The sequence below is a fragment of the Equus quagga genome, chromosome 9, assembly GCF_021613505.1.
Source record: "Equus quagga isolate Etosha38 chromosome 9, UCLA_HA_Equagga_1.0, whole genome shotgun sequence".
In the NCBI taxonomy this organism is placed as follows: domain Eukaryota; kingdom Metazoa; phylum Chordata; class Mammalia; order Perissodactyla; family Equidae; genus Equus; species Equus quagga.
In genome coordinates, this window is record NC_060275.1 from 74,543,232 (window position 1) to 74,560,781 (window position 17,550).

Here is a 17,550-nt window from a genome sequence, read left to right on the forward strand (position 1 = left end):
TCAGATAAATACCCAGAAGTGGAATTACTGGATCATACAGTAGTTCTATATTTTTTGAGGAACCTCCATACTGTTTTCCATAGCGGTTGCACCAATTTACATTCCCATCAACAGAGTACAAGGGTTCCCTTTTCTCCACATCCTTGCCAACACTCTCTCTTTCTTGTCTTCCTGATAACAGCCATTCTAACAGGTGTGAGGTGCTACCTCATTGTGGTTTTGACGTGCATTTCCCTCATGATTAGTGATGTTCAGCACTTTTTCATGCACCTGTTGGCCATCTGTATGTCTTCTTTGGAAAATGTCTATTCAGAACCTCTGCCCATTTTTTAATAGAATTGTGAGGTTTTTTGCTATTGAGTTCTTTATACATTTTGGGTACTAACCGCTATCACACATATAATTTTTGACTATTTTCTCCCATTCAGTAGGTTGCCTTTTCATTTTGCTGATGGTTTCCTTCACTGTGCTTTTTAGTTTGATGTAGTGTCGTTTATTTTTGCTTTTGTTGCCTAAAGAGGGTGAATTTTATGATATTTGAATTATACCTCAAATAATAAAAAAGAAAAGAAGCAGGTCACAGTAACTAGGGAAATAGAAGAGGACCAATGACAGAACTCTGGGAAACACCAACATTTAAGAGGGAGACAAACAGCAAGAACTTAGGAGATCAAGAAGAATAGTTCAAGAAGTAGGAAGAGAACTCATATAACAGGGTACAACCAAGTCCAAGGAAACAATTTCAAAAACTAGGAGATACAGAAAAAGTACCAAAATTGACAAAAAATTATGAAAAAATTTCCACCTTTACTAGTAATAATGTAAATTTAAATAACATTCACTATTTTTGCCTATGAAAAGATTTTTAAAAAACAACTTTCCTGAGAGAGTAATTCACCTAACACCAACCCTGGTGGTCCAGTGGTTAAGATTCTGTGCTCTCGCTGCCGAGGCCCCAGGTTCATTTCATGATTAGGGAATCACACCACACCACCCAAGTATCAGATGTCATACTGTGGCTGCTGCGTGTTGCTGTGATGCTGAAAGCTATGCTACTAGTATTTCAGGGTCACCTATGGTGGACAGGTTTCAGCAGAGTTTCTGGATTAAGACAGACTAGGAAGAAGGACGACTTTTGAAAAAACCGGCCATGAAAACTCTATGAATAGCAGCAGAGCATTGTCTGATAAACCACTGGAAAGTGAGAGGATGGTGCAAAATAATGGGAAGGGTTTCACTCTGCTGTACACAGGGTCACTCAGAGTAAGAATCGACTCAATGGCACTAACAACAAAATTCACATCACATAAAATTCATCCATTTAAAGTATACAATTTAATGGTTTTTAGTATACTCACAGATATTTGCAACCATCACCAGTCAATTTTATAACATTTTAATCACCTCAAAAAGACATTCCATGTCCTTCAGCTATTGCTCCTCCATTCCGCCAAAACCAGCGACCCCCACCCCATTATAAGCAATCACTAATCTACTTTCTGTCCCTATAAATTTGCCTATTATTGACATTTCACATAAAGAGAATCATATAATGTGGTCTTTTGTGCCTGGCTACTTTCACTAACCATAATGTTTTCCAGGTTTGTCCATGTTGTAATATTCCATTATACAAATAAATCACATTTGTTTATTTATCCGCTGATGGATATGTGGGCTGTTTCCACCTTTTGGCTATTACAAATAATGCTATTAACATTTATGTACATGCTGTCATATGGACAGATGTTTTCATTTCTCTTGAGTATATTCCGAGGACATAGCATTGTTTTGTTTTGAAGACTACTTTTTTAGAGCAGTTTTAGCCTTATGTAAACAGCAAAACTGAGCAGAATGTACAAAGATTTTCCATATATCTCATGCCCCCACACACGCATAGCCTCTCTCATTATCAGCATCTCCCACCAGGATACTACATTTGTTAAAACTGATGAACCTACACAGACATGTTATAATTACCCAAAGCCCATTATGATTCACTAGGTGTTGTACATTCTCTATGTATAATGACACTACAGTATCCATATCCACCATTATAGTATCATACAGAGTATTTTCACTTTCCTAAAAATCCTCTGTGCTCTGCCTATGTATCCCTCCTCCCACTCCCTACCCCCGAAAAGATTTTCAAAAACATAAATTGTTGAGGATGTGAAGACACGGGTAATCTATTCATCGCTGGTATTAAGTTCATAATTCATTCAGTCAATATTCAGTGAATGCCTGCTATGTGCAAGCATCATACTGGATGTTAGGTTTATAGTAGAGAACCAAAGAGACATGGTCTATGGCTTCAAAAAAAAATCATAAAAATAAATGCATACTTACAAAGTATGACAAAGTTTATTAAGGAAATGTAAAGTGTACTGAGAGAGAATAGGAGATCAAATTGTGATTTGAGAGTCAGGAAAGGCCCCTCTGAACAAGTATAAAAATAATATTTGAGCTGAGAACTAAAAGCAAAAATTTAGTCAGGCAGAGGGGGTAAAAAGAAAGTTTTAGGTGAAGGGAACAATATGTGCAAAAGCTCTGAGGTCGGAGAGTCACTAAAAGAGGGCCAGCGAGGCCAAACACTGGGAGCAAGTGGGTAAGTGTGGGAGATGAGACCGGAAAGCTAAGAGCTTGATCATACAAAGCCTTGAAAGGTCATGTGAAGGATCATCTGTTGCACATCCTCCAAAACCTTGATATTCTGATAATCTTTCCTTGTTCTTTATTTTCAGTCTCTTCTCATCCCTTCAGCTTCTCTCCTTCAACTACAAATATGCTGATTTGATTTCTCTCCGTTAATCAAAGAACAAATCACTGGGTGGCTGTGCACCTTCCACTTCCTCTATAAAAATAAAAGCTCCATGTAGACACAAATTTTTGGTCTGTTTTTTTCCCCATTGCTGTATCCTCAATAGCTAGCATGGCACCTAAAGTACTCAATACATATTGCTTGAATGAACACACAAACAATACACATACTCACCCAATCACCCTTCCAATCAAGGGCTGGTGTTTTGAGTAATTTCCTGGAATTAAGGAAATACTCATAGAACAGTTAAAGAACAGAGAAGTAACTGGCTTTAAGAGATTAAGTTCATTGATTCTGGACTCAATAACAAGGCAATCTACTTAAGTGAGTTAACCAACTACAAACTGATAGAAATAGAGAAGTAATTCATTAGCATAATTTATTTAACGGTGTTCAGAGTTTAAAAAATCCCAATAAATTATTTAGTAAGGCTGTACAAGTTTATTAGGTTAAAAATTTTATTTTTCAAATGCTTTGAATTAAAAAAAATCATATTCTTCTCATAATTAGACATAACGCATGACATCTTGTTTTTCTATATTGGCTGTCACAGAACTAGAACTTAGATGTTTTTCATTATATGTCTGGACCTCATTAACACTTGATAAATTAAACATCTTTTACGGGCCATTTAACTTCAGAAAAAAAACACTACAGGCACAGTATGAACTCCATAACCCAAGCTGGCAAATCTCCAAAGTGTATGTTGTATACTGTATGTACAAGGGAATGAGGAAACAGGCACTTTCGCAGATAGGAAGGTAAACTCACATACTCTCTATGGAAGTAAATTGGCAAGATCTATCAAAATTAAAAATATACAATTCTCTGACCCAGCAATTCTACTTCTAGGACTTTATCCTACAGATACAGTCATGTATGTAAAAAATGACAAAAGTTCAAGATTATTCAATACAGTATTGGCTATGTAGTAGCTACAGACTGGGCACAATCTAAATTGTGGTAATTTAATCACTAGTAAAATGCAGCTATGAGAAAGAATAAGAAGATTATTTATATATTCAAAGGTTCTCCAAGATATTTGTATTAAGCGAAAACAAAATTAAGAAGCACCAGCGTGTATAATATACCATCTGTAGGGAAAATGTACATATTTACACATCTATATATATATAGATACACAAACACACACTTGCTTGAAAACGCAAAACAAATACCTCTGCGGAAATATAAAAAGAACCTGGTAATATCAGTTTCTTGGAAGAAGAACCAGGTGGCTGGGGCCAGCACAGGTAGGATAGAGACGTCTCAATATATACCCTTTTGGAACTTAATTATTAACCATGGAACTATAGTGCTATTCAAAACAGGTAATTAAATGTAAAAAGAAAGTTAAAAGTGTACATTAAAAGTAATGACACGGGCCAGCCTGGTGGCACAGCAGTTAAGTTCGCATGTTCTGCTTCAGCAGCCTTGGGTTCACCCATTCGGATCCCAGGTGTGGACTTACGCAGCGCTTGTTAAGCCATGCTGTGGCAGGCATCCCACATATCAAATAGAGGAAGATGGGCATGGATGTTAGCTCAGAGCCAGTCTTCCTCCGCAAAAAGAGGAGGATTGGTGGCAGATGTTAGCCCAGGGCTAATCTTCCTCAGAAAAAAAAAAAAAAGGCAATGACACATACCTTGTCATGTCATACTCTTGATGCCCAGAGAATGAACACAAACCAATTTTTTTCAGAATGTCAAAATTCAAATAGACAAGAGTAGTGAAAGAACAGCACAGCTGGAAGTTCACTTCATTATTGGTTCAGCAAATAGATAATTTACTAAGGATATAGGTGCCCTCTGCAAGGCACTGCAGATACAAGGGCACTTGGGTCTGACTAGAGATAATTAAACAGATAGTATAATCCTTTTGGTGATTTGACAGAGAAAATAGAAGGGACTCAAGTAACATAAAGCAGGGGATCCATCCTAGTCTAGGAATCATGGAAGGATGGAATGTTTAACAGGGACAAAAAAGAGCAACAGCACTAGCTAGGTTAGGTAGAAGTGGAGTGTTCTAAGAAGAGTTCAGGGTGTCTAGAGGACCTCAAGTAAACAGCAAGAAATGAGACCAGAGAGGGAGGTCAGATGGGTCAGGGACTAGAGTAAGCTACGTCAGAATTGAGGTTTATCCAAAGGGCAACAGAGGCAGAGGGAGAGATCAAAAAGTTTTAAGCAGGTGATCAAGGGCTCAAATTCATATGTTGGAAAGATTACTCTGAAAGAATAATCAACCAAAGGTGGAGAGACCTAGTAGGAATTTGTTGTAACAGTACAGGCAAGATATAATGCTAGCCTGACCAAAGTTACAGTGTGGGGATGGAAAAAGTATATGGATTGAAGAGGTACTTGAGCAGTTAAACTAAGAGAACGTGATGATGGGATAGAAGTTAAGAGAGAAGAAGTCGTCAAGGAAGACATCCAGGTTTCTGATTTGGGCAATAGGGTGAAGGGAAGTGATGAAACATACTGAAGAAGTAGATTTGGGGAGTGGGTGATGGGTTCAATTTTGAACATGCTGAATTTGAGACATCCAAGTGCAGATAATCAGTAACCCGTCAGAAATACAAACACTACACATCTGCAGCTAGCCTAGGGTAAAGAGAAGCATTTAGTTCACCCAGAGAGAGAATACAGTGTGAGAAGTATTCCAGGGTTAGGCCCAAGCCCTGAAGAACACCAACTTTTAGAGAACAGAGAGAGAAAGCAGCACCTGTAAAGATTAAGGAAAGTTATGAGGGGTTGGAGGAAAACAAGTCTTTATCTACTTTTAATTTAGCTAAGGAATGGCTCTTAATGAAACCCAAAAAAAGCACGTAAGGTTAAAAGCAATGTATCACTCTTAATAAAACAACACCCCAAAGAGCCTACAACGGAAATACATAGATAATTAGGGCCATGTTGTAGTCCACTCTCAGTATTAGGTAAAATTGGAAAAAATAAAAAATGCATCCCATATATTATCCCAAAACAATTTCCAACAACAGTTCTACAAAAACAAAGATCACTGAATCTAGACAGGCCCCCAAATTCATCAATTATGCCAGCAGACTCCTACTTAATTGCTACAATCTGTTATATTTTCCTGACAATATAGCTGCTCCTCTAATAAGAAGCATTCTTTCACATGATGGCTTTTGTACCTGTCTAAACTTTGAAAGTTTTGTGAGCAAGGAGGGCCTAAACTTAGACAATGGCGGAGAGACAGGAAAAGATCAGAATGTCTTTTTCAAAAGAAATTATAGAGCCACAGAGCACTTGCATTGAGTACAACAGCTTTTTAATATTCTGTTGTAACCGACATCAAAGCCTTTTCTAGGGTAAGGTCCTATTATCTATTCCCTCAAAGGCATCAGATGAAGGGTCATGCAGCAAATGCTAGTTGGAGTAATAAAAACACTTGAAGGCAATCTATACCATAGAAAGAAAAATGAAAGCATTATTTAACTAATGATCTTACTTCCAATGCCTGGAACCTCCACAGTACACAAAGAATTCTAAACGAATTAGAGTGTAGCGGACTTTAGAGGCAGACAATCTATGTTCTAATCTCATATTTGCTACTTACTTTATATATGACCTTGGACAAGTCAATTTCCTCCTTGTAAAAATATACGCAAGTTTTGACCAATAGCAGTATTTCATCAGAGAGCTGTCTTGTGATTAAATTCTCAGACTTGCTTCACTAATTAGGGCCTCTAATTTGTTCTCATTTCCTAAAAATCATATCAGTAAATCATTATATCCATATCTCTTTAGTAGTCCAGAGTAAACTACAGGCTTAAAAATACTAGCCCCCCCCCACCCAAAAAGTTTAAAGCTCTCACACCCAACTCACTTTTCATGAGATGACACATAATTAGATTTCACGTGAATATCTTGCAGCAGGAATTCCCTATAGTTTAACTAGAACAGGTAAAGTCTTATTTCAATTCAACCCTGGCTAACCTCACGGATGAAGCTTCTAGATACTGCCTGGACATTTGTCATGGCATTCAAACTATAAACTCAAAATGTCCATGGGCCAAAGTAAAGAAATGGGGCTAAGGTTGCTTAGCAAATCTCAATCTTCTCACTGCACTATAGCTCATTTTAAAAATTTTGTCAGCAAACCTTAAATCTCTCATATTGGCCAAGAGACTAAGCCTAACAAAAATGAACAGCAAAAACTGACCATAACCACAACCCTATATGGTTGATCCTCATTATTAAAATATTATAAGTTCTTGTTCATTAATTGGTCCATTATTTCAAGAGGAGCTTTGACTTTTAACATCCAAAGTTTGCATATTCCCTCCTCTTTTTAAAATAGATTTACTTTTTAGAGTAGTTTTAGGTTCACTGCAAAATAGGGCAGAAGGTACAGAGATTTCTCATATACCCCCTTGCCCCCACATACCCACAGCCTCCCATACTACGAACACCTCACACAGGGTACACTTGTTACCACTGATGAACCTACACTGACACATCAATACCCAAAGTCCATAGTTTACATTAGGGTTCACTCTTGGTGTTGAATCTTCTTTGGGTTTTGACAAATATATAACATGAATCCACCATTACAGTATCATACAGAATAATTTCACTGCCCTAAAATCCACTATGCTCTGTCTACTCATCCCTTGATTACCCCTTTTTAAGTCCTAAGCTGCAAATTACAGTTGAGAGATTCTAAATGCTGAAATGACATTCAGAATCTTAAGGATGAAAAGGGAAGGCAAAAGCCAAGGCAGAAAAAAATAGGCCAAAATAACAGCAAAGGAAAAGTAAAGGCGAGCAGTTGCATTTCAAGAATCAAAACACTACATCCCTTAAAGAGCTGAACCCAGATCCTTTAAGTACTGGTTCTCCTTCCCATTCCCTTCCAGGAATTCTGAGAGGTCTTGGCTAATATACTGTAACTGAGGCTTCTTAAGTAAGCAAAGCAGTTAGCTATAGCTTAAGTAAACTCCTGATCTATATTTAAACATTTATTGGAAGTGACTCATACCTTAGACTCACTTACTTTTAAGATATTAGTGGCAAAGACTATAAACAGACTGAGTTGAATGCTCTCTCTGATATTACACTGGACACAGGCTCTAAAGTCCTCTACACTGTAGTCACAAATAAGATTATCTTGATTAAACAGAACGAAAGAGATTTTATAACCTATACTCAGACTTTCCAAATGTGAAGTCCATTCCTTTCAACACATCTGTCCTTTACTCAACACAAGTGACACAGCAGCATACAATATCAATTCTTTTTGCAGTGCTCTGTATCTTATCTGTTCCTTAATCACTGCTCACCCTCCTAGACTGATGCAATCTTATCCTTGCTGGCTCTCATTTTCAGTACTACTCTCCCTCTAATCTATCACTAATCATGAGCTAACTCTTATTACTGCTCTCAGGAGATTAAGCCCTACAGTAGTTTCCAAGTGTCCTAGAAATTAATTCCAAGATGCCTTACCTTACCTTTGTTTCCAAGTCTTTAAGAAGATGCCTTAGATTACCCCTCCCTTTCCTTATTTTCCTCACCTATCAGCCTCCCATCTGCCAGTTTTAAGTGCCCTTTACCTGACAATTCTCCATTTCCAGCTCAAGGATCTCTCACATGTTGTGCCACATGCCTGGAATGCATCCTTCACCCCATGGCAATCTGCTGGTCATCTTCCTCCCACCTTTAAATTTAAAACTTCACTCACCATCAAGTTTTGTCAGATCACTGTTAGGAGATGCTACTTTTTCTAAGATAATGGATCACAACCCTGGGTGCACACTGAAATCACCAGTGTGTATGAGTTAAGTTTCATCAGTATATGAGGCATTTTAAAATAAAATACTGATGGCCGGGCTCCAGCTCAGACCAATTAAAACAGAATCTCTAGGCAAAGGACCCAGATATTGGTGGTGATGGGTTGAAGGTTGTTTGTGTATTGTTTGGGTAGTTTTTTCCAAAGACCCTCTAGGGGTGTGAACCTATACTAACGCTACCCAGTCTAGAAACAGAATGCCCACAACTACATTTATCCAACATGTTCTCTTTTGATAGCCTTTAGATATCAAAACAAAGGTTAAAAGTGGGGCCAGGCCGGTGGTATAGGGGTTGAGTTTGTGTGCTCTGCATTAGTGGCCCAGGGTTCACTGGTTCGGATCCCGGGAGCAGACCTATGCACTGCTTATCAAGCTATGATGTGGCAGGTGTCTCACATATAAAATAGAGGAAGATGGGCATGGATCTTAGTTTAGGGCCAGTCACCCTCAGCAACACCAAGAGGACTGGTGGTGGATGTCAGCTCACAGCTAATCTTCCTCAAAAAAAAGAGAAAAGGTTAAAAGTTATAAAGTTAAAACTCAAATGGGTATTAGAGAATACAAAATAGGCCAGTAACGACAAATAATACCAACTGCAACCAACTCATGGGGATACCATGACTGGTGATGCTGTATTAAGAAGAATTCTGAGGCTGAATACAGGTTCATCAGGAAAGCATGCCAGGAGGGATAAGGATATTGGTCATGGGCAGGGGAGGTGAAAGAAAGGCATGACTACAAGCTTGATTATAGTGGGTAGGGAGAAAAATAAGTAGTACCAAAAATGAGAAAGACCTAGGCAAGGACTAGATTCAGAAGCACCAGGGTTTTAAAACAGACACCTCCCCCATCATTTTACTCTTGGGAGACAGAAACAAAAGTTAACTTAAGGTTAACCAACAATGAAAAGATATTCCATTTTGTGTAAGTTTTGACTGGACAAATCCCAATGACCATATAAACTTGAATTTATTTAGCTCTCTATATTAAGTACATGGCCTAGCATTCACTATATGTAATGCAAGCACTTAAATGTTTAATATGGTGAGGTCCTAATGTCTATTTTCACCTAGGCACTACAATACCATTAGTGTTGCTTTAATCAAAAGAGCTGGGGTGTGATGGAAGGGCAACCTAAGCTATGCGTGTTCCGCAACTGGATCAGAAGAGTGCTAGTTTTATCAAGGGCTTAAAAATTATAGCTAGTCTTAAGCTCAAAACTACGATTTTGGTGCCGGTCCAGTTGCATAGTGGTTGGGTTCGTGCACTCAACTTCAGGAGCCCTGGGTTCAAAGGTTCAGATCCAGGGCACAGACCTATGCACTGCTTATCTAGCCACGCTGTGATAGGCGTTCCACATATAAAACAGAGGAAGATGGGCACAGATGTTGGCTCAGGGCAAAGCTTCCTCAGTAGAAAGAGGAGGACTGGCAGCAGATGTTAGCTCAGGGCTACTTTTCCTCAACCAAAACAAAACAATTATGATCTCAAAACAAATAAACACCTTTAAAGATTATTTTAGGTTACAGGAGAGAGGTGTTAAAAGCAAAGTGGGTGGTGGGGCTGGCAGAGTTGTTAAGTTCGTGCACTCTGCTTTGACAGCCCAGGGTTCACTGGTTTGGGTCTCGGGCACAGACCTACACACCACTTATCAAGCCATGCTGTGGCAGGCGTCCCACACATAAAGTAGAGGAAGATAGGCAAGCATATTAGCTCAGGGCCAATCTTCCTCAGCAAAAAAGAGGAGGATTGGCAGCGGACGTTAGCTCAGGGCTAATCTTCCTCAAGGAAAAAAAAAAAAGCAAAGTGGGTGGTTGAATTCAAGAATTAAGCTTTGCAAAAAAATTAATGTAAGTATACCTGTGACTAGAAAGAATGGGTCGGAATCTCTCTCAAGAAATCCTTTTCTGGATTTTCCACACTCACTTTCTTCCCTATTCAGACAGACACAGGCTTAACTTGCTCTTCGCTATTTTCTCTAGTTTTTTTTTAAAAATCATGACACATAAAACAAGTTGACACATAGCCTTTCTCCAGAGTTCTAAAATTTTTATCATAAGAATCAAGTGACTGGGCAATAAATATAGATTCCTAACTTAACTGTGGTAATTATGGAAGCAATAAGTGACTGACTATTGAAAAGGGCTTTAAAGCCTTAGATTGATAAATCTTAACCCTCATAGCTAATACACTGTCAGAAGTCAATCTGGCAAACTTAAGCAATGTTATCAATTACAGGTTTCCTGAACCTCTTGGGTAGTCGCAGAAAGAATTTTACCACAGGGGCTTTTATATCTCAAAAAAAAAAAAAAAAATCAAAGTACACCAAAGTATACAATTTCATACCCCCATCAGCAAACATATGCCAGCACTTAAAGAGAGCGCTAGGAGTGAAAGACTCAGGCATTGGTCCAGGCTAAGACCTTTACTAAGCATGTGATCTCGCCCTTTACTAAGCATGTGATCTCGGCAAGTAACCCAGTCTCAGGTTCTTCATCTGTAAAACAATGAGTCTACCACCTTCCTATCCTGCTTACCTCATCTCTGTGAGGATCCAATTAGATACACCTGTTTGGAAAACCATGCAGGCCTAACAAATACATATATGGAACCATTATCATGCTAGTTACCTTGTAAAAGCAAATTATTAATCCACAAATTTCCCTATTCCACCCACTCCATAATCAGAGTCACACAGTTGTGCCTAAAGAACAACTATATTGCTATATGGTTCATTTTTATTACCTAAATTCACACAGTCTGTTCTCTAAAAACCTACACAGTACTTGAATGATCATTCAAAGATATGTAAAGATGAACAAATGAAAGAATAAATGAGGCAAAGTAAGTAGAGAATTAGGCCATTTAAAATCTTTTCTAAAGATTGCCCGCCTTAAACTCCAAGATTCCTGATGGCGTCTTTGAAATCTTCAGTTTCCTCTGGATTTCATATGCTTAATTAAAGCACTCTTTTCACCAACGTTTAATTAAGAAACAGGAATATTTTACTCCCACAATTTTGGGTTTTCTGACCTTCTAGTAACTATTCCCTGTCATTTTTTTACCAGATCATTCCAAGTGGGCTCCCAAACACTGCTCTCTATTGGCTATCCCATGAGTGAGAAGCAATCTCCTCCATCTTGACTGGGCTGTAGAAAGCTGTATATGGTTCCCAAATAACAGAATTCTCCCTTATACTGTCACAGTTCTTGATAGTCTTACTTGTCTATGCCATGCAAGACAAGTTCTGGCTGCCACTGACAAGCTCTATGAATCTCGACAAGTCACTTATGGTGACTTGGAACTCAGTTTCCTCAATTACAAAAATAAGAACTAGATTAACTCCAAGGATCTTTCTGGTTAAAATAGTCTATGATTCTCTTCTGATCACATGTATCAATACTGTGACTAAGAGACCCCAAAGAACAATCCCATCTAAGTTGCAGTGTCCAAATATTCAAAACATTTCTCATCCCTCCTGCAGTCACCAACAGGCAGTCACAGCTACTAGAGAACGGCAAGGAAATGTTTTAACAGTGAAGTTTTCAAATTTCCCCTAAAGACCATCTAACTACACAATAGCAAGATTGTAGTTTCTAGAATGACTAGATTCTAAAAAGAAATTGAATCAGAAAAATAATAGGAAGACACATGCAAGAAAATAAATTATATATGTCTGTCCATTTCCAGAAACTACTCTAATTTCATACCAGGTTCTCTCCTGCGCTGAGAACAATCTCAGGAGTCCAAGTCTAACCTCTGTCACTTCTAACCTTAGAATATAAAAAAGGATTTGCCTCAGCAGATCACTCTATTTCAGTCAACTCAGGGGATCTTTAACTAAGAGGCCTGTAGTGGGTGTTGGGGGCCAGAGTAGGGAGGTGGTTGCACAGAATGAGCATATGGAAGAATTTCACTTCCTGCTAAGATTTCATCTGAACGGGTAACGAAAACAACATTTCAAAACCAAAAATCCTATAATGAATGATTCACTCAAAAACTATATGCAAGGAACTCTGCTAGGCATCTGGGGGGATACACAGATAAATTTAGGGAATTTAAGAGTCTATTACTAAATATTTTAATCCTGTAACACCCTGGGCTCTAGGTGAAGTGGGCATGGGTAGCCTGCCATTCCTCAATTGCGTTATCCACACCACCCCTTCTCCACTGCAGTTTGAAAATATGATATTAAGAGAAATGTACTCAAAAATCAATAGTTAAGGAAATATGCTGTCTCATAAGTGATACAGAATGACTTAGGATTTCAGAGGCTGACGGGCCATCTGATTTTAGTAATCAGTGAAGACTTACTGGGATTAGTTTTGAGCAGGGTCTTGAAACATAGGAATAAATCCATTTTAGTTTGCCTGTTTGCCCTTGGAATATGTTTTATTAATACATGAGCATCACTGATAGCAGAAGCATGCTCTTAATCAAGGACACAGATCCCGATTAGCAAGCATGCACAAAAACTTCAAGTCACCAGTTAACAGCAGTCTGAAGCATGAAGCAGCCCTTCTGCACTCATATGATTTCCATTGTCTCAAGCATTACATTAGTGATTTTCCAACTACAGAGTTTATTTTTGTTACAATCACCACTAGAATTTTATCCAATACAGATGTGCTATAGAAGTGGGAGGAAACAAAACAGCTTTTTTAAAGTCAAAAAGGGAAAGCTTGAGGGGAGCCTCCCAGACATCAATTTCTACAGTGAAACACCACCGTCCAATGCAAATGATCATTCCCTTCTTTTCAAGTTCTCTACTTATCTTTTAGCTTCCACCAACTCCATCATGCATGTGAGGCGCACAAATATGTACATGACTATAGGTTACGATAATTACACAATGCCATGATTTCCATTATTTCTCGTGGGCAAAATGCTTTCAAATGTTATTTTTAGGTTACTAGCACTTAAACACAAAGCTCTTATATGTCTGGGTTTCTGGTATAGACAGAAGGTGAAGGCTAAAAGAGTATTAAAAGGCTTTATCCTAGAACCCTAAAAGAACCATAATGGTTTCAAGTCCAATACGGTTAAATAAAAAGATGTTAGTCCAGAAAAAATAAAAACTTACACAAACCTTTCAAATGTCTTATGACAGTTTTTTCCTGACAGATTTTATAGTAACATTTATAATCATAATTAAAGGCTTAGAATGTAAAGGACTTACACCTTTTACTGCACCCCAAAATTTTAAATAATATGCAAATCCTACTTTTGCTAGTGTACAGTGAACCTGCATTTACCTAAAACAGAAATGAAAGTAACAGCACTGTTTAAGAAAGAGTAATTTTAAGGGAATATATAAAGAAATCCAACCCAAGTAAAGGAGATATCTCTTTCCCACTAGTGTTACTGGTAACTTCTAAAGCCCCAAGTAGTATAATTTATCTTTTCACATACAGGATAACGACGCTTCTAGTTGTTAACACAAATTACCTCAAACATAATGAAGGAAAAAAATCATTAGCTATATACAGTCTTCCAATATATCGCACAGCTAACATGAGAGACAATCTAGCTTCACATAACTCGGTCAGACTTGGTAGAAACCAAGAGGGTGTGGATGTGATAGCAACGTTACTAGGCTGGGTGATGATAAATAAGCCACACATGAAAGGTATGGGTATAAGGGAGATGGAGTCAAGAACACCGCACACTTCTAGACGTTACACACCTCTAGTTCTTTCAATGTTCGAATTGAAAGAAAATTTTACTTATCTCCCTCTATGTGTTTTGTCCTTTACCATATAAATCATTTCCATGCCTGGCTGGTGTCTCACCCCGCACCCCAAGCTAGTGACATAAAACATTTTCCCCAAGAGGAACCTATAGAAAGGTACATAAGCCTAAGGCTTTTTTTCCCCGGAATGAAACACGTACATTCACCCCGCCTTACACTTTTCTCTCGGTTACCTCTCCAGAGGGTGTGAAACATCAACATCCGGTGCGGCCCCCACCCCTCAGGAGAGCTTCGCACCGCAGTGACCAGGCTCATCCCTTCTCCGGCCCTTTCAGTCTCATCACCTTTGGCCAGCTCATGGAATACTTCTTCCCATTGCTCCCCCACCCTCATTCATGGCTGAACGCGACCTTCTCCGCATCCTTCTTCCAAGGAAGGGACTAGCAAAAAAGACAGATGCATGCTCGAGAAACGAAAGCCGAGGAAGCCTGACAACCAGACAGCAGTTGAAACCAACAGGCTTGGCCTTTCCCCTCCTCGGCCTCTGACCAGTAGTCGGTTCTCTAAACACTGAAATCCCTGGGCTGCACGCTTCCCCGCCCCCCACCCCCTCGGAGACGAGGCCGGAAAATGAAAAGGCTGGGGCGAAACGCGAGGCTGGGTCATCCCGAACGAAGCCCACGGCTCCTGGCCCCAGCCCCGGGCTGGAGCCCCCGGGGAGGATGGAGATGGCGGGGGTAGCTGGGGGCCTCCGGGCCGGGACCCTCCACCGCGCCGGCCGAAGCCCCCAGGGACGACGTGGCCTGTGACACCCGGGCCCTTCCCCGCCGCCCTCCCCCGACCGGCCCCCCGCAGGGCCCCTCCCGCCCAGGCACTGCAGCGGCCCGGGGCGGACCCCACGCCGGCCTCACTCGCACACAAGCCACACACAAAAGCGCCGCGGCCGCCGCCGCCTTCCCGCCCCCACAGCCCGGCGGAGCAATCAATGAGGCGGCCGGCGCCCGCGGCCCGCCGCGCACACCCGAACGCGGGGCCCGGCCGGCAGGGGCGGCGGCGCGGCTCACCATCGCTGCGCTTGATCTCCACGTAAATCCCGATCTGGATCTTGCCGAAGTTGGCCGTTGCCATCACCTCATCTGGAGCAGCGGCGGCGGGCCGAGGGAGGGGGACCGGAGGGCGGAAAAGGCGGGGAGGGGGCGGGGTAGGTGTGGGAGGGGGAGCGGTGGCCCGCGGCCGCGCCGGCCCGGGCGACAGCGTGAACGCGAGCCGGGGCCGCGAGGAGCAGCGGCGGGCTGGCGGGCGGAGGCCGCGGGCCTGCAGGCCGGCGGGAGGACGCGCACGCCGGGGCGTCGGGGTGAAGCGAGGGCCGGGGCCGTGAGGCGGCGCGGGGGAGAGTGGGAGGGCCCGCGCCGCCCGCCCGGCAGCCGACGCTGGGTAGGCGGGGCGCCGCGCGCCTGCGCAGAGCGCGCCGCCCGCATCTCTTCCTCTCGGGCCGGCCAGGCGCCGCTGCCTCCAGGCGGCCCCGCCCAGCCCCGCGGCGGGCAGGGTGGGCGGCGGCCGCCGTTTGGCCGGCGCGGGGAGCAGGGCGCGCGCAGCACTGCAGCCAACGACCCGGCGTCGCGTTTGATTTCAGCGCGCGGCCTAGAAGAGGCGGGAAGCCGCCGGCTGGTGCGTTCCTGTGTCTCTGGCTTCCGTGAATTGGCGCTGCTGCGGGGATGGATTAAGGGTCCTGTGGTTTCAGGGCTTTCCGGGGGAGCGTGGGGCTGAGGGATGTGAATTTAGCGGTTGCCCATTGTCAGCACGGGCTCAGGGTTTCATCTGAGAGTGTCATCTCTATTGCCACTTAGAGATGGCTGTCCCAAGTAACTGTCCCAAGGTTTCCCATCCAGTTACGGAGGAAGGGAAGAACTTTGAGGTGTCACCCTCCCTAAGTCAGAAGGAAGATCTGCTTCTTCATGGCTTTGCCATATAGGTCATCGCTGCTCAAAAAAGAAACCCTGCGGTGAGGCGGCCTTGACTGTTCCGTGTACGATGCATCTGATGCTGGTGTCCTGTCTCTGCTGTAGGGTTCACGACTTTATTGGCCCTGGCCCATAAACAATAACTATGATTCGAGGACAGAGGGCAGACACATAAGGTTGACTAAGGAATGTGCCTTTTCTGCAGTCACTTGACTAGTCTGACCACCTCGTCCTGTGGAAAGCAAGACTACATCCTGGCAGAGCAGGAAGGCCATGTGGACAGGGACCATGGAAACTGTTTACAGCACCGTGTAAAACCTCCGAACGTGTCACTTTTGCTTCTAGTATTGGGACCTGATGTGAAGGAAACACACTTTCCGTGCCCTACTTTCTCTAGTCATTGTTAATCTCCCTGTAATAATAACTAAAACTATACAGCTTTAAAATTAAAAAATTGGAAGCTGGATATATGTATGTTAAGTGCATATGTGTATATATACACGTGCCTAGAGTTTTCAACCTAATATAAGTAATCAAGTCAAGGAGACACTAAAACACTGTTAAATGACTCAGGCTCCATCTGTAACTTGAACATATTGAAGGCATACTTGTCAAAAGAACAAAGTTTCTTAAATCCATTCTAAAGTAGGAATGATTTTCTATGAAAAAAATACTGGATAAACAACTTAGAAAATAACCTCTGATTTTACATTCCAGAAATGACATTAGTGTAAATCTCCCTTCAGGACCTTCACTTCAAAATAAGATTTGGCCAAGAGTCAGCTTTTATTTTTTAAAAAGATAGTCTTAAGAGTTTTATCTGAACTTTTTGAGCTCCTGTCTAGTAGAACTCCTTCTCTGATGTCTCTATGACTAAGGTATAAATCATCTATTTATTTGCTAGCAGATTTAAAGAATGCAAAGAAATCAAGCTACATAGCTATTAAATTTAAAATTGCTTCATAAAATATTATGTTTTATCATAGTTGCTGACATATACCTCACACCCTGTGGGCCTAAACCTTTAATCCATATACAAAGGTATTTTAAAAATATGTGCATCATCCTGCTCCATAAAAAACGTATGAGACATGCCACTTGTCAAACACAAAAACCTTTCTTTTATAGGTCATATCTAAAAGGCTTATGGTTTTTGGCACACCCTAGCATATATATTTACCAAGACTTGCATCTTGGGCTTTGTGTTCAGGTGGCCTCCTGAAGAGCAGCCGTAAATGAATGCAATGTAGCTATGATTCCATCAACATCC

General features: G+C 41.3%; 1 protein-coding gene across 2 annotated transcripts in view; it reads right to left on the reverse strand.

The window, feature by feature from the left end:
- Nucleotides 1–15,700, reverse strand: part of KIF2A (kinesin family member 2A) — a 63,397-nt gene extending 47,697 nt beyond the window's left edge. For both annotated transcript variants that reach the window (XM_046671249.1, XM_046671248.1), the window contains exon 1: nt 15,384–15,700. In XM_046671249.1, coding sequence (XP_046527205.1) covers nt 15,384–15,447 — 64 coding nt within the window. In that variant the 5' untranslated portion in view covers nt 15,448–15,700. The remainder of the gene's footprint in view (nt 1–15,383) is intronic.
- Nucleotides 15,701–17,550: the final 1,850 nt, after the last annotated feature.